Source organism: Bos indicus, chromosome 3, assembly GCF_029378745.1.
Source record: "Bos indicus isolate NIAB-ARS_2022 breed Sahiwal x Tharparkar chromosome 3, NIAB-ARS_B.indTharparkar_mat_pri_1.0, whole genome shotgun sequence".
NCBI lineage: Eukaryota > Metazoa > Chordata > Mammalia > Artiodactyla > Bovidae > Bos > Bos indicus.
This window is the reverse complement of record NC_091762.1, coordinates 99,781,158-99,798,308: the sequence shown is the minus strand read 5'-3', so window position 1 is coordinate 99,798,308 and position 17,151 is coordinate 99,781,158. Positions and strand designations below refer to the sequence as shown.

At 51.3% G+C, this 17,151-nt stretch overlaps 2 protein-coding genes across 5 annotated transcripts in view; both read right to left on the bottom strand.

Moving 5' to 3' along the window:
• Window positions 1-3,993, bottom strand: part of MKNK1 (MAPK interacting serine/threonine kinase 1) — a 45,871-nt gene extending 41,878 nt beyond the window's left edge. For 2 of the 3 annotated variants that reach the window (XM_019957535.2, XM_019957536.2), the window contains exon 1: window positions 3,853-3,992. The gene's annotated coding sequence lies outside the window, so the exon portion shown is untranslated. Of the gene's footprint in view, window positions 1-3,852 lie in introns of all 3 variants that reach the window. The other variant, XM_019957537.2, reaches the window with a different exon arrangement.
• A 3,938-nt stretch (window positions 3,994-7,931) lies between these two features.
• On the bottom strand, window positions 7,932-16,549 carry MOB3C (MOB kinase activator 3C). 2 transcript variants are annotated; one of them, XM_019957534.2, is made up of 4 exons: window positions 16,381-16,549; window positions 12,442-12,903; window positions 10,276-10,478; window positions 7,932-9,949 (listed from the first exon to the last, which is right to left on the bottom strand). In XM_019957534.2, exons 2-4 carry the CDS (start codon window positions 12,857-12,859, stop codon window positions 9,920-9,922), a joined length of 651 nt encoding a protein of 216 aa, XP_019813093.2. In that variant the 5' UTR covers window positions 12,860-12,903; window positions 16,381-16,549; the 3' UTR covers window positions 7,932-9,919. The 2 variants fall into 2 exon arrangements, with proteins under 2 accessions (XP_019813093.2, XP_019813092.2); XM_019957533.2 differs by having other exon boundaries at window positions 16,377-16,516.
• Between the last annotated feature and the right edge of the window lie 602 nt (window positions 16,550-17,151).

Sequence of the window (17,151 nt, the reverse complement as noted above, 5' to 3'; positions counted from 1 at the left end):
TCAATATGTGTTTTTGAATTGAATCTTGCCACCATGGTTTTTCCAGTAGTCATGTATGGATGTAAGAGCTGGACTACAGAGAAAGCTGAGCGCCGAAGAATTGATGCTTTTGAACTGTGGTGTTGGAGAAGACTCTTGAGAGTCCCTTGGACTGCAAGGAGATCCAACCAGTCCATCCTAAAGGAGATCAGTCCTGGGTATTCATTGGAAGGACTGATGCTGAAGCTGAACTCCAATACTTTGGTCACCTAATGTGAAGAACTGACTTGTTTGAGAAGACCCTGATGCTGGGAAAGATTGAAGGCAGAAAGAGAAGGGGACAACAGAGGATGAGATGGTTGGATGACATCACCGACTCAATGGACATGAGTTTGAGTAAACTCCGGGAGTCGGTGATGGGACAGAGAGGCCTGGCATGCTGCAGTCCATGGGGTTGCAAAGAGTCGGACATGACTGAGTGACTGAACTGAACTGAATCACTGACTGACAAACTTTACAGAAAGCTCCTGGACTGAATTTCTAAAATTCTGCTCTCACTGCCTGACTTGTTTAACACACAATTTTTAAAGTATACTGATATTCCTAAACTAAGAGCCACCAAAACTCATGCAGTTTGCTTCATTCTATCACCCACTCTTTCAACACACTCTGGACTCGTCTAAAGACATTTCTTTAGGATATAGGAAGACATGGCTGGGAGGACATCACTCCCTCATGGAGGTAGGTGACCCTGAAGAACTGTTCTACCCCATCAGTTAGAACGACAGCCACTGAAACCATATTAAAAAGCAAACAGTATTCTAGGCCAGAATACTGGAGTGGTTAGCCTTGCCCTTCTCCAGGGGATCTTCTCAACCCAGGGATTGAACCCAGGTCTCCCACATTGCGGGCAGATTCTTTACCAGCTGAGCCACAAGGGAAGCCCAAGAATACTGGAGTGGGTAGCCTATGCCTTCTCCAGCGGATCTTCCCGCCCCACGAATCAAACCAGGGTCTCCTCCATTGCAGGCAGATTCTTTACCAATTAAGCTATCAGGGAAGCCCATAAAGCAAACATAAAGAACCCAAAAGTAGATCTGAATGATTTCTAGGTGCCTCTGTTCCCAAGTCTATAGAATACATAGTTTTGACATGTCACATGTAAAGCACTTAAAACAGTATATGCCACATAATAAGTACTCAATAAATGTTCGATATTTTCTTATAAAGTAGCAGACTGGAAGAAAACAGAGTCAGAATCTTTCACCTTTCATATTATCTCTACCACTGACTCATGTCTTGTCCAGTCTTGTCCCTTCCCCTGTCTGGGCCTCTTCCCATCTGTAAAATCGAAGAAGAACCAGATGTTGCCCAAGCTCCCTGTACCTTCAATAAGGTATATTTCTCTACAATCACCAAAGAGCCTTCCTGTTACAGATGGTGAAGCTGCTGGCAAGGAAAAATGGTAGCTGCTGGTTCCCAGAGGAGAGGGGCCATGGCAAGGTCAGAACAATTGATTGGTAAACCACCTGTGCACCTTCCCCTGTGTGAACTATAACACATTCAGTGCAGGTTCCTGAACAGAACATCACCTCCTTGCCAACAGAACTCACAGCAAAGGCAAGGCAAGAGGCTGAAAACAATAGTAGCAATGATGGATTCTGCCTTGTGCAGGATTCCTGCACTTTCTTACCTTTGATGCCTATAATTAGGGCACCATCAATCTAAACTAGGACTCTCCTTAGGCACAAAAAGAAGAAAGAACACAAAGGCCCACTCTGAACCTGAAAGCTCATAAAACAAAGACCAAAGTGAATATATAAAAATGTCACTGACTCATCTGACTGCACACATTGCAGAGGCCTACTATGTGCCAGGCAGAGGAGGGATGAAACAGACATGGTCCCTTTCCACCAATGTACTCAGAGCACATCCTGGGGGACATATCCCAAGGTATACTGTAATCAGAGCTATATTCAAGGTGTAGTTTCTGCTACAGAAGATGGGAAGGGGGCAACTAATCCAGTAGTGGGAATCAGAGAAGCTTCAATGACAGGTTACAGGAGACACAGGCCTTGAAAGATGAAGGTGGGGACTCTAGGAAGAGTGAATAAAGGAACATGCAAGGGAGTACTTGAGGGAAATTTAAAAGAAAAAAGTTTATTTTGCCTGGGCCATAGGGTGCAGGTTTGAGAGAACAAAGAGAAACAGGGCAGGAGAGCGATTTGGGAACAGATTATGGAGGGGCTTTTCCATGAGGCCAAGGAGTCCAAACTCCATAAGGTAGGCAACAATGCCAACCAAGGTTTCTGAGCAGAGATATGTTGAGAACATTTCTCAGGAAGATCACATGGGCACCCATGAAAAGGAAAAAGGAACCAAGTTACTATATTACTATGGGATCTTCATAAGTTTGGGCCAGAACCCAACAGCTCCTGTTCACAGAACTTACTGCTCAGGTTCAGCTTCATGCAATCCAAGTTTAAGAGGTGCTCCCTTGCTAGGCCCTATAACCATCAAAATCTGCTAGCATAATAGGCCTCCCAAAGTCAAGAACTCAAGCAGCACTATGGATCACAGAAAGGGAAGAGCTGATGTGGGAGAAGTTGGGGAGAGATCACCAAAGTCTCCAGCTGCCCCAGCTCCACATTAAAAAACAAAACGAAACACCAACCTTCTTTACATTACTTCCAGCCAAGCCTTCTTTACAGGGGCTGAAGCTAAGGATAGTGGGGCTGAAAGCGCTTGGGTCAATGGCTGAAGATCCAGTGAAATAACAGACATGAATTGTCCAGTTCAGTGCTGGGCATATGAGGACTGGTCAAAAAGCACTGACCCAACCTGTAAAGTCGGCTCCACCTGTAAACCCCACTGAGGCTTCAAAACCTAGGTCACCTTAACTCTTCCCCCAAGGCCTTTCTAACGTCCAAAACGACCCAATTCCTAGAAATCACACTCATTTCACGTACCAAATATTCAGCACCCGATTCATGAGAGGTGCCACATTAGGGGACTGCAACTCACCTTCACAATGACCCTCCTGTTCCTTTTTAATAGAAGAGAAGCTAAAGCTCTGGGTGGGAAAACAACTTACACAGCTACTAAGTGGCAGATACAGTCTGTCTTCTTAGGGAGTTAGTTTCCAGGCTACCTGTCAGATGGTCAATGGCAGATCAAAGGCCAGGTGAAGGCACACAGCTAGTTAGGTGGCAGAGGTGAGATCTGAACCCAGGACTGCCTGACCCAAACTCGAGCATTTCCAACATTTCAATCCTGTCACCCACGCTGGCCTCTGATCTGCCACTGACCATCTGACAAGGTAGCCTGGAAACTCCCTAAGGAGACACTGTATCTCACACTATTCTCTCTCCTCACAGGACAGCGACCCACACACGTCAGGAACTTTTAAGTGAAAACAGTTCACTTTAAAATAATGGAGTGCACAGATATGAAACATTCCTCACATGAAAAACTATTCATGACGTTGGACTGCCTGAGCCTCGGGCCCAGCCATATAGCCTAATACGTACCGAGTCTCAAACCCGCCCCTGGCTAAACTCCGACGTCGGACACCTGTCACAAGCCAAGCCCCAAACCCAGGCGCCGGCTGAGCCTGGATTGGAGACACACGATGCGCCCAGAGCTCGTCCCGGACGGAGCCTCAAGGAGAGTCTTAATGAAGCTGCTCCTTCAGCTGTCCGCCCCCGCCTGCCCGGCCGGCCGGCAACAGAATAGAATCTGGTCGTGACCTCGGGCCGTTCTGAAAGCCTTGACAGCTCCTTCCCAGGAACAGGACTCATTCACGGGCCGCCCCTCCCTCCCCCGTGGGCGCCCCATTTTACTCGCAGGGATATCTCGCTGTCTGGGCTTTACCTCAGCTGACTCCTGGCGGAATAGGTCGCTCGCACTCCACCTACAGAACGCTCCCCCGAGAACGCGGAAGCGGCAGTACTAGCCCCGAGGGGCGGGCCCGACCCAAGAGAGGCGTGAGGGGCGGAGCTGCGCCTGCGCCCTGTTGGCTACGCGCTGGAAAGGGTGGGGACGTACTAAGTAAACTGCGCAGGCGTGCTGGGAGAGGGGCGGGGCGATTGCTGGGGTAGGGGGCGGGGCTTGGCGTCTTCTGACGCTACCTTTTCGGACTGGAGGTCAGGAGTCCTGGGAAGCGCCTGGAAGCAGGAGGCCGGGCAAGGAGCAGGTATAATTATATTTACCGAGCGCTTCTGCATGCTTGGAAGGAAAGTTATGACCAACCTAGATAGCATATTCAAAAGCAGAGACATTGCTTTGCCAACAAAGGTTCGTCTAGTCAAGGCTATGGTTTTTCCTGTGGTCATGTATGGATGTGAGAGTTGGACTGTGAAGAAAGCTGAGTGCCAAAGAATTGATGCTTTTGAACTGTGGTGTTGGAGAAGACTCTTGAGAGTCCCTTGGACTGCAAGGAGATCCAACCAATCCATTCTAAAGGAGATCAGCCCTGGGATTTCTTTGGAAGGAATGATGCTAAAGCTGAAACTCCAGTACTTTGGCCACCTCATAAGAGTTGACTCATTGGAAAAGACTCTGATGCTGGGAGGGATTGGGGGCAGGAGGAGAAGGGGACGACAGAGGATGAGATGGCTGGATGGCATCACTGACTTGATGGACGTGAGTCTGAGTGAACTCTGGGAGTTGGTGATGGACAGGGAGGCCTGGCGTGCTGTGATTCATGGGGTGGCAAAGAGTCGGACACGACTGAGCGACTGATCTGATCTGATCTGCATGTTTGGGAGGAATATTTTGAATGCTGCCAGTCTTTTTAAAAACGAGAACAAGTTCTGTAAAATTTCTTAGAAGGTTTGGGTGCTTAGAAATTTCTTAAAGAGATGAGAATACCAGAGCACCCTACCTGCCTCCTGAGAAATCTGTATGTAAGTCACGAAGCAACAGGTAGAACGGGGACAGACATGGAACAACGGGCTGGTTCCAAATTGTGAAAGGAGTACGTCATGGCTGTATATTGTCACCCTGCTTATTTAACTTATATGCAGAGTACATCATGCGAAATGCTGGGCTGGATGAAGCACAGGCTGGAATCAAGGTTGCTGGGAAAAATATCAATAACCTGAGATATGCAGATGACACCACCCTTATAGCAGAAAGCCAAGAGGAACTAAAGAGCCTCTTGAAGAAAGTGAAAGAGGAGAGTGAAAAAGCTGGCTTAAAACTCAACATTCAAACAAACAAACAAAAAAAATCATGGCATCCAGTCCCATCATTTAATGGCAAATGGATGGGGAAATGATGGAAACAGTGACAGACTGTATTTTCTTTGGCTCCAAAATCACTGCAGATGGTGACTGCAGCCATGAAATTAAAAGGTGCTTGCTCCTTGGAAGAAAAGCTATGAACAATCTAGACAGCCTATTAAAAAGCAGAGACATTATTTTGCCGACAAAGGTTTGTCTAGTCCAAGCTATCTTTTTTCCAGTAGTCATGTATGGATGTGCGAGTTGGACCATAAGAAAGCTGAGAGCTGAAGAATTGATGCTTTTGAACTGTGGTGTTGGAGAAGACTCTTGAGAGTCCCTTGGACTGCAGGGAGAGCAAACCAGTCCATCCTAAAGGAAATCAATCCTGAATATTCATTGGAAAGACTGATGTTGAAGCTGAAGCTCCAGTACTTTGGGCACCTGATGTGAAGAACTGACTCATTGGAAAAGACCCCGATGCTAGAAAAGATTGAAGGCAGGAAGAGAAGGAGATGACAGAGGATGAGACTGTTGGATGGCATCACTGACTCAATGGACATGAGTTTGAGCAAGCTCTGGGAGTTGGTGGACAGGGAAGCCTGGCATGCTGCAGTCCATGGGGTTGCAAAGAGTTGGACATGGCTGAGCAGCTGAACTGAACTGAAATGAATGTCTCAATAGCCAGATGATCCTGAGTCACTCAGGCTTAGGTTCCAACCGAGGTTCTCAAAATTGCTATGTGCCCCACATGGCACCCAAGTTCAGTTAAACAGAGATGAGGGCTTTAGGGGCTCAGAGGAGGAAAGTCTTAAGGAAGGTCTCCCCACATCAGATGGAGTTCCAGCCATGCCTGTGGGGGCTCCCTTCACCATACACTCCACACAGCTCCTGGGGGTGGGGCAGTGGGAGTACCAACAGGAAACAACCTCCAAGAGGCTGCAGTGTTCATGAGGTCCAAGGATGGTGGGGGATCCTTTACACAGCAGGTGAATTCTCTGCTCCAGCATGGGGCAAATGGCTCGCTTCCCTATTCCCTGCTGCAAATATTTTTATGGCTCCTGAGCCAACAGGAAAACAAAGCCTTCTGCAGCCTGGCTGCTGTTCTACATTCAATACACTGCCTCTGCCCAGATCCTCTCTTGCCAAGTTTTGCCCTATGGGGGCCTCTTTTGTGTAGCTGAGGCCCCAGCTCTCTCTTTTATCTTCTGTCTGTCTAGTCTTCTCCAAGCATCCCTCTGAATTTCTCAAAGTAGTTTTGTGAGGGCTTTCTGATGTATTCAGACATTCTCATGTAAGGTACAGGTCTTGGCCACACAGTTCTGAGATAAATATACCATTATATGGTGTATTCCAGAACCACCATGATCCCAGAGCCTGAAGTTTCTGAGTCTAGTAATTGAGGGAGTAGTGAGTGACCTGTCATAGGAGGTGTGCAAGCAAAGCCACCTTTTAGAATGCTGGACTGGGGCCTCCTCTGGTAAGCCAGAAGGGGCTGCCTTACACACCTACAGCAGTGGTGGAGGGCCTTAGACACCTACAGCAATGAAAGGAGGGACACTGGGCATCAGGAAGGCAGCCAGGCAACAAATGATTCAACAAGCTATTACATGTCAAGCGTTTAGAGTTCTACCTAACACACGGTGCGTGTTCAGTCGCTCAGTCGTGTCTGACTCTTTGCAACCCCATGGACTGTAGCCCACCAGGCTCCTCTGCCCGTGGGATTTCCCAGGCAAGAATACTGGAGTGGGTTGCCATTCTCTTCTCCAGGGGAATCTTCCTGACCCAGGGATGGGACCCATGTCTCCTGAGTCTCCTGCATTGGAAGGTGGACTCTTTACCACTGAGCCACCTGGGAATCCCACACCTAACACATAGTATTTGTTATTATCGTGAATGATCCACAAACTGAGTAACCAGGAGTTTAGAAATAAGTAAGTCCCTTACTCCCACAGCTGATCATTAAGGAGATGGGGGAAACTGGGGTTCAGAGGAGAAAGGAATGTGCCAGGGTATCTTGGGGGCTGGGTGGGGACTCAAACCCAGGTCTCTGCCTCCTAGGAGAGCCACTGCATAAAGCCAGGCTGTCTCCTTCTCAGAGAGAAAAAAGAGCTCTAGGTGGGTCTTTGCTGACTGTTTAAGAACCAAGCTGTTTTTCAACTCTTATTTAGGCAGTTTGGGTAAGGGGCTGTGGAATGATAGCAGGACCTGAGCTAAGAGCTTCAGGTGTCCCTGGGGAATAAACTCAGGAGTCAGCCCATGTCTTGCCACCCCCACTTGGAGCTCTAACCAGCACCCAACAGCCTTAAGAAGGCCTTCTTCTGCTCTGATTAGGGTTAGGGCTGTATTTCTGTCCTGTCCCTTAACCCATTAGCTCCAATAAACTACCCAGATTAATACGACGGGTGAGAGTGGCCAGTGCCAAGTGCCCTGAGCTGAAACAATGACTCTCCAAAGAGACTGAGTTCCCCGAAGGTAAGGCCCAGCCCTCCCCACTCTAAGATTCCTAGCCTAGCCCAGGAATTCTAGGTCGTGAATTCTCAGAGCCCTGGGAAAACCTCAGTGTCTCCACCCTGGGGAGCTGGGCCAGATGTAACCACACCAGCCAGCCCTTCACAAGGCCCAGGATCTCAGGACACAAAGCCCTCCCTCCCATTCTGGCCCAGTTCCTTCCACAGCCTGCCCAGGAGCCATGTGGCACGCAGACCACAGCTTCCCACCAGGCCCTTTAGTTTGCCTCCTTTATTTTACCAAAAATAACAAAGATAAATTTTCCCTCTGTTTCAAAAAAAATAGATTGCCCCCATTCCACTCCCCCGCACCGCCACCACTTTCATAATCAGCACTGGCAGTAGCCTAGACTCAAACTCCCAATATACAATCCTCTTTGGGAGACTCTTTGACATCCCCCCAGACCCCCAGCCCCACGCCAGAATTTCTGGCGAAGCTGCTGAGCCAGTGTTTCCCTTGGGAATTTCTCTGGAGGCAGCTGTCCCAGGTCCAGCTGGCTGGCCCCAGGAGCCCCATCTGCTTCCCCAGAGATCTGGCAGCTGCAGGGCCATGGAGAGGGGCATGATTTTGGAGGCTTGGCTCAGCAGACAACCCCAGCAGACCACAGGGGTGGTGGGGTACTCTGGCATCAGGCTAGAAATCCTTGCTTAAAGCAAAAAACAGCTGTGTTCTGGAGAGAGCTGTCAAACACTCCTTTGGAGTGCCTCTCATCTCCCTGTGTGGCAATCCACAGGCCTGGGGTGAAAGTCAGAACCCCTGGTTTCTACTCCAGCTCCACAAAAGCTTTGCTGGGAGGCCTTGGACAATTTCTCCCACCTCTCTTCTGGCTTCAGTTTCCTCCTGTGTCCACAGATGTTTCTGTAGGCGAGAATGGATGATCCTCAGATTCCTTCTGGTTCTCCATCCTGGCCCCCAGCCCACCATCTCCAGGACAGGAGGGCCCTGTCCCTGTCTCAGTTTTCTTACTTGTGGGTCTGGGTGCAGGGCTGGACATGGAGGTGCTGAGTAATAAGTGCTGAATGACCATGCCAGTTTCTCTGTGGATAGCTATGCTCTGAGATCTAACCAGCTGGAATGTCTCAGAGATGGTTGGGAAGGTACTTGCAGGATGGGGGCTCTCCAAGCCTGGAAGAGTCTGTTCACAGCTATGTGGTCCTCAATATCCCAGATGGGAGATAAGGCTCTGGAGTTTCCCAGTTCAAGTTCATTAGCTCTGTGAGTTGGAGGATTATCTTCTACTGGGTTTCAGATCCTCACAACCACATCTGGAGATTCAGGGAGCTAGATTGGAGTGTATGATTCCTGATTTAAGGACAGAGGACCTTTGTGGACATGAGGGATCACCCCTGATGCCTAGGAGGCTGTCTATAACCAGGCCTTCCTGGAGGCAGAGGGATGAGGGAAATGATAGCGCACGAGCTTCTCTGGCTGAGCAAATCCGAACCTGTGTCTATGGTGGGCCAGGATTTTAAATACTCAGGATAGGGCTCGCCTTCCTACCTCCTACCAGCTCCCCAGAACTCATGCTGATGTAAGATGGTGGCTTGGAAGGTTCAAATATGGAGCTACATCTATAACCACAGTTTGTGCACTTAACACACAGGGTCAGGCACACCAAATGGGGTAACTGACTTGTCATCATTCCTAGGTGGTCATGGTCTGAAAGCCCTAGTCCCTACTTCCTTTCATCCATCCATCCATCCATCCATTTACCTAACATTTATGGATGGCCCATGTGCCAGGAAGGTTCTAAGGCAACTTGCTCTCACAGACACATCCCATAGTCAATATAGCACACATACACACTGATACATAAATCTCATCCGTGTCCACTCACAGACCAGCTGCTCATGCTCTTGCACCTTTCTTGCTATCACTTCAGCCACATCCACACTCCCCAAATAGGCTTGGGAAGCACCGTGGAAGGGTCAAGTGTCAGAGCAGAAACCCTCTAGACTTCATGCTGGGGGGTTAGCTTCTCCTTTCCTCCTGTCTGCCTGCCTTTAAGCTCTTCCTTTCTCCACTCCCAAGCAGTCAGGAGGACATGTGGGCAGATTGAGAACCAGAAGTTCAGGGGCTTTGGGTGTGTGAAGGGGCTCCAGGGCCTTCATGTCCCTCTGCCACCAGACTTCTGATGGTCCCCTCCCTGGGACACTCTGTGTTCAGATGGTCCATCTGACAGTCAACAAGGTCCAGGTCTGGGCTCAGTGACAAATCCGTTCTGTCATCTCCCTCTGCAGAGACACAAGGTGGGGAGGAGTCAGTCAGAGCTCAGTGTACCAGGCAGCCCCTTCCCAAACTCCAGGGCCTGGCAACTCTTCTGCCTGAGCCTGGCCCCTGTCTGCCACTACCACCCCCCAACTCCAGGCTGCAGACCTGTATCTGTAAACTGATACTTGAATGAATTCACTATTAAAGTACAAAATCCACTGTTAAATGAATTGCGGTCCCCTGATATATCCACTTGGGTATTGGATTTTCTTAAAGCAGGGAGACTTTGGATCTGAAAACTCACAGAGGCTAGCCCTGGTAGGGGAGGGCAGTGGGGGCTTGGCCTCACCAGTGGCTCCAGCTCCCGCTGGTCCACCAGGCTGAACTCGCGGATGAAGTAATAGAAGTGCTTGTAGCAGGTATTGACATGTGCCTCGGCCCCCATGCTGAGGATGCTGTCAAAGTGGTGGATGTAGACGTGTACGAAGACGCGGAAGAGACGGGTCAGGATCTTGGTGCAGACCTGCTGGAAGTTCTTGGGGAAGGGAACTCCTAGGGGGTGGGATGGGCAGATAGATACAGGACATCAGCAACCTTTTGATGAAACTCTGCCCAACCCTGCCCTTCCCCCACACTGCCCAGGATGGCCTCTTTCCCTAGCACACTTCCCTGTGGGAAACAGAGATCAAGGTTTGCTTTCTCCCGTACTTCCCTTTTTAATGAAGCACAAAGCTCACTGTGCCTCTCCGCTGCTGAAATACAAATCATCTTCCAATTTCCCCATCACCCTGAACACGACTCTACAGCCTTGTTGGATCACTGACCAACCCTGCTGAGACTATGATGGAAGTTATGCCACAATTCTCTCCAGAAACATGTGCATCTGCAGATGCTTGCACATAACACTGTTGGATGCAATTCCAAGGGGAGTTCATCAATATCTGGGGCCCACTTTTTTTGGGGGGGCCACTTTTTAAAATATGGGCCTTCAGGATTGAATCCTGTCTTCCCAGCATGGTAGCTGCTCAAAGCCTTTCATAATCTGATCCTGACCTGCCTCTCCAGCCCCACCTGACTCCTTTCCCTTTGCAACATTCACACAGCGGGCCCCAGACCCCAATCCTGAGAATTCTTAAATCTTCAAGAATGAATTCAGATATTTCTCAGTCCTTCAAACATTCAATAACACTTGCAAGAAACTTCCATCTGTGAGCCAGGCCCTGTGCTGGGTCTTCTGCACCTTTAGCCTGGTATGATAATGGATATGGCAGCCACTCCAGCTTTAATAAAACTGAGGTCCATAAACATGGAACCACTTGCCCAAGGCCACATAAATATTAATTAGTATAGACTGGAGGTAGGATTCAAGCCCGCTTTGCACTGCATTGCAGCACACCTCAAATAAATGCTATAGACCCTGCCAGCGAGAAAGCCCAGGACTTTCTCTATGAAAAAGGCACGATTTCTGCCCAGTCTCCCATGCTTACAGTTGAATTTGAGGCTACACCCTCTTCTCTGCTGTGGCAGAGTCATCCCAGAGTTAAGGCACAGGCATCTGGGATCTCACAGGCCTGGGGGTGAAAACTAAAAGGGAACAAGAGCTCAGACACAGGCCCACACTGACTCACCCCACTCCATGAGGCCCTTCCCCTTCCTCACTGCTCTCGGGTGGGGCTGAGCCCTGTCTCCCTGTGAGCTCTTCCAGGCCCAGCCCAGGTCCCTCAGACTTGTCCTGCCCATCTAGACTCGGGGTCTTGGGTCCCACGAGACCTGAGCAAGTTCTGAGTACCTCCTGATTCAGTGTATTTTCCGTCTCTCCGCCTGTTTGCTCCCGTGTGAAATGAAGATACCTGGGTTGCATGTGATAGTGCAGGAAAGGGCAGGCCACCGAGTGAGGAGGGGTGTGGGTGCTGATTTGTGACTCAAGGCCCTCAGCATTCAGACTTCTCCCCCTCTGGGCCTGACCACCCTGGCCCGCCCATCTCTGATTCCCATAACCTTAACAAAGACGCACAGGAGGCCAGGTAGGGCGGGTTGCAGTGATGAACACAAGGTCATGCCCACTTAGCTTCTAAGGCAACGCCTCCTCTTGCTGCCCTTGAGTGAGGAGGCAGGGCCAGGATGATGTCACTCATCTCCCCTTCCCACCCCCACCCTTCCAGGCTGCCCAACTGAGCCTAAGACAAGGCTCCCTGACTGGCTTGAAATGGAAAAATTCTGCCCTGAGGGCCCACTGCAGTGGAGATACTGTCTGGCCCCCAGTACTGATCGCCTTTCCTTTCCTGGGGCCAGGAGTCAGAAAAGACTCGGAAGCCGCAGCAAGTCAGATTAGCCCAAACAGGATGACTTGCTACGAGCACCTTGAGGCACTTGTTCTGGAAGATTTTGAGAATCATCATAGTCTTGCCTGGGTGGTCCCTAGAGGGACACTCAAGCTTCAGACAAAAAGAGGCCCCAGAGAAAACAAAACAAAACGAAAAAATGGAGCCTGACCTGCCTGCCAGGCGAGACTCACCTACGCGCGTGGGAAAGACATCCTCGTCGTTGATGAGGCTTTCGATCCAGTCCATGAGCAGCGCCATGTAGCGCGGCGCCGAGAGCTTGGCCGGCCGCCGGTACTGGCGCTCGTCCTGCCAGCGGTACTCGTAGCGAGGCCCACCGGCCATGACCGGGCAGCTGGTCTCGCTGCAGCGCTCGGCCATGGTGCCGTAGATGAGGTTTATGCGGTTGAAGAAGTCTACCACGTGCACGGCGATCCAGTCATCTATGTTCTCGCCGGGCGGCAGCCTCACCACGCTGCGCAGGTCCAGGCCAGACTTGAGGGACGCCTGCGCCTTCTTATACAGCTCAAAGCGCTGCGTGCCCGGCTCAAAGCGCTTCCGCGGCCTGAACGTCTTGTCCTTGGAGAACACCTGCTTCAGGCACAGCGCCATGGCCAGGCTGGGCCAAGAGTCCAAGGGCAGGACCTGCGGATTCCCTGCCAGGGCCAAGGGCAGAGGGGAGCATGGTGGTCAGGTCCTTACCAAATAAATGGACTTGATTTCAGCCACATCATTGCCCTCTCACCTCTTGACTTTTGGCCTGGAGTTCTCAGCCTGGAATCTAAATCCTCCTCTTCCCCTCAATCCAGTATCCTGCCCCTATTGCTAGCTCCCCTGGTTCCCCCTGCCAAGCTTTCCACAGCCCTCCCACCTTTTTTCTTTCTTTTCCACTTTCATTGTGTCTCAGAGAGGGCTGGGCCTAGGCTCCAAACAGGTGCTCCTCAGACTTGCTGTGGACTATTAGAGTTGGCAGAGGCTCCTGCAGGAGGCAGGGGCCTGGGTGAAATGATCTCTGGGGATCTCATGGGCCAGTTGGTACAGCGTGGGAGAGCCTGCCGGCATTGTGCTGAGGGTAGAGGGGGGAGCCCCCACCCTTGGCTTCCTCTGGGATATCCCGTAGTCCATCCGGCCACCGGGGATTCCCAGGGAGCAGAAGGGACTTTTCTACCAAAAATGTCCTTTCCTTTTACTACCCTGAAAGGAAAGAGCTCTCAGATGGTCAGCTGGGTGGCCTCTGAATGTGACTGCAGGCATTGGAGGAGAGGGGGAGGGTGGCAGGTCTAGAAGGGCACCACTTCCTGCAACAGTGGCTGGAGGTCTTTCCTCCCAAGCCTGCCTCTCCAGCCTGAAACCCAAACCAGAACAAGCCACTGCCCCTCCCACTGCACCTGACATTTGGTAGACCTTTCTAGAGCTCCTACTATGCGCCTGGCACTGGGAGGCGGAAAATGCAGTCACATTATCCAGTTGGGACCATCCAGAATTCAGAATTTGCTTTGCTTCTTAGAATTGAAGGATCTCAGACTCACAACAGACTTTGAGGACGATGATAAGAGCCCTAGGCTTTAAGGCAGGAGGCCTGGGTTCTAGTGTCGTCCATCATTGCTGGGTGAGCCCTGCAGCAGGGAGGGATTTGGCCCATGCAGTTTCCCAGGTCACTCATAGGCCAAGTTCCTGGGACTTCCAGGGTAATCACCTCATTTTCCCTGTGAGTGCTTTTACTCTTGGGAAATGCAGGGCCCCAGGTACCCACTGGAATTTAGCCACATGAACCATGATCCTGACCCCAGACCAAGCACTAAGGCTGAGAGCAGGCTAAGCACTCAGCTTTGGCTCCAGGCTGAACTCTGACCTGGCCTTGACCCTGGTCAATTTGAGTCCTGAACTCTAACCCTAGACTAAGGCTTGAAAACAGCCACAAAGCCTGGCCTTGACCTCAGAGCTGACACTGGAGTACTTTCCTTTCTCATATCTCGAGTAACACAGGGTCAGGTTTGGGGAAAGGAGGGTGGGAACAAGGTGACAACTGGGTGTAACCAAAGGCACAAGTGGGTTGTCATGTCAGACAACAAGTCAAGCTAGTGGAGAAGTTTGAAACAAGGATTCCTCTCTGTGCACATAACACACAGGCCAGGAGGGGAGAAGTCAAGTAAAATGAGAGGAGTTTGGAGAGTAGGGGTAGGTCTCCCCACAGGATCTTGTCGTCTTGAAAAAATCCTCTAAGATGTGGCAAGTCATCCATCTGCTACCCCTCAACTTCTCACCCAAAGAAGTGCTCAGTGTGGGACCCAAGCTTCCTGACCCTAGAGGAGATTTCCATACTTCACATGACCCTGCATCTAAATTCTGCTTGGGGAACTTCCCTGGCCATCCAGTGGTTAGGACTCTGTGCTTTCAATGCAAAGGGGGTGGGTTCGATCCCTGGTCAGGGAACTAAGATCTTACACATTACGTGGCATGGCCAAGAACATTTTTTTAAAAAGAAAGAAAGAAAGAAAGAAACTCACCTTATTCTTAGGGCAGGAGCTTCCAAAATCACACTACAATTAGTTGGGTCCCTGGGCTCTCCACCTTTGCACAGCCCCCCTCACTGACAGCTACCAACAAACCTACCCTGGCATTCAACATCTCATCCTAGCTTTCTTGCCCCACTTCCCTAGAGCCACCACTCTGGACTTTTTCCTGATCCATGAACAGCCCCTCAACTCCTGCTTCTGTATGTTTTCTTACACTGGTCCCTGGACTTGACTCCTGCCCTCAAGTTGAACACTACCTCCTCCCATAGCCTCCTCTACTGCACCCAGATCTCTTTGTCCTTGGGTGGAGACTACTCTTTGGTCATTTTGTCCTCCACCAGCTTCACCTCCCAGCCTAGGTCAGGCCTGGTACATACTGGATGCTCAGGCTTTGTGGAAAGCTCAAAAGCAAGAATCATCGAGTTGAAATAGCCCTGAGAAATCAACTGGCCCAACTCACTTCTTGAATGGATGAGGAAACTGAGGCCCCATAAGAGGACTTTAGGAGCCTGGGTTCACACAGCAAGTCACAAGCAGGGGATCTCCAGTGGCACAATGGGACACTGGGATAAGGTGGGGCATGACAACCGGTCAAGGGCCATTTTCCTGCCCTAGCTGCTTGCCACTGGTCTGGTGGAGATAAGGAGAAAGGAGGGGAGTGAAGGAAAAGGGGAAGCATCTTCCCATCCACTAGACCAACTTAATTCCTGTTCCCCCAACACACTGTGCCTCCCCCACACTCCACAGCAACTTGGGTGTCTTAACCAGTGAGCTAGGGTCCCACCTTCTTGCTGCAGAATGTCAATGCCTGGGTCTTTCCCTGGGGAAATGAAAGCTTGTGAGGGAGGGAACATAGACAGATGCCCTTGTATCCAGGCCACTTGTCTGTTTTCACTTGCCACTCTCATCCCTTTAGTGAGTCTCTTATCTCACAGAATCTCTGTCCCCTCCCTGGAACCATGGCTATTCCCCCTCTTGGCCCCCGTTTCCTAACTCTGGATGTCCTTTCATTCCTAAAGTGGCCAGTGATGGCTCGCTCCCTGGGTGGGCATCTGGGTTTCCCAAATAAAAGTCACAGAGGAGCCCTGTCTGCTTCTGACACTCAGCCCCCTGCCAGGGCCACACCTGCCACTCCTCCAGTCCTGACCCAGGATCTTGGCCCCAGTCGGAAACCAGAATCCAGCCTAGAGTAGAGCGATGTGTATTAGCGGGGTAGGGGTGGGCGGGAGCGCTGAGAGCAGAAATCCAAGAGAAAAGTCGAGGCGAGGACTCCCAGCTCCTCCCCGTGGCGCTCGGCCACCCACGACCACTCCTCGACGTCTCCCAGAACACCTGACGCCCCCATCTCCCCAGCCCAGCCGCCAGGACAGATGGGTCGTAGGACCCAGAGGAGCAGGCCTGAAATTTCCGCCTGCGAAGACACGCCCTCTTCAACCGACGCGCCCCCACCCCACCCTGACTTTCCAGCTCCGAGTCCCGGACCCCGGAACCAGGGTTGTGGGCACCCTGCTCCGGGCGCAGGTCGCCTGGGGACGGTGCCAGGCCGAGACAGCCGAAGAAATTAAAGTGGAAGAAAGGCTGGGCTGTGTGCGCGGCGGGGCGGGGGAACTCACTCACGGGGTCCGCCGGGTGGGTTAGCGCGAGTCCTCTCTGGTCGCGGAGTCACATCCCCAGCGCGTGGTCCTCTCCTCCTGCCGGTTCCCGGCCGTGCCGGTCTTCTCGCTTGTCCTCCTGCCTGCCCTGCCGAACCCGCTGTCGCCCTCCGCCCCCAAGCCGACGCCAGCTCCGCCCAGGCCCTCCCGGCCCCGCCACGCCGCGGCCAAGGGGCGGGGAAGGGGCGGGGAGACAGGACCCCCCTCCCAATACCTTCGCCTTTCCGGAAAGTCCGTATCGCTTCCTCAGCTTCCCAGGGCCAAAGGACTAAGAGCTGGTTCTCTTAAGAGGGTCAAGGAGGAAGCCTCAGTTTCCTTGACTGTAAAATGGGGACAAACCCATTTTATCTAGCTCTGTCTGGAGCTGGATAATGGTGGTTTCCTTGCCCTCCTGTAATCTTCTGTGTTTCCCTTGTCGCTGAGCTCAGAGATCAGATCTGCCATCCACTCCCATACCCTCAGCTCCTGGCAGAGTGCCTGGCACACAGCAGGCACTTAATACCCATTTGCTGATTGAATGAACGAACGCCTTCATTCAATTCTGAACCATTACTTCAGCACTCAAAGGACTAGCTCCCGAGAGTGCTCAAATCAGACTTTCACCTCACCCACCAGGGCTGGGGTTTTGGCTCAGGTTGGGCAGATTCTCCTCACTCCTGGGCCAAGTCATCCCATTCCCACCCTTTCCCCCCAACCATCCACATTTTTGTTCCAGCTATTCCCACTTTGGAACATC

Excerpts from the sequence above, each read along its gene's own strand:
- MOB3C (XM_019957534.2), bottom strand. The coding sequence starts at position 12,859 with ATGGCGCTGTGCCTGAAGCAGGTGTTCTCCAAGGACAAGACGTTCAGG. Across the intron at positions 10,479-12,441 it reads TGTCTTTCCCACGCGCGTAG|GAGTTCCCTTCCCCAAGAAC; the intron begins GTGAGTCTCGCC and ends CCCACCCCCTAG. Across the intron at positions 9,950-10,275 it reads AGCGGGAGCTGGAGCCACTG|AGGGAGATGACAGAACGGAT; the intron begins GTGAGGCCAAGC and ends GTGTCTCTGCAG.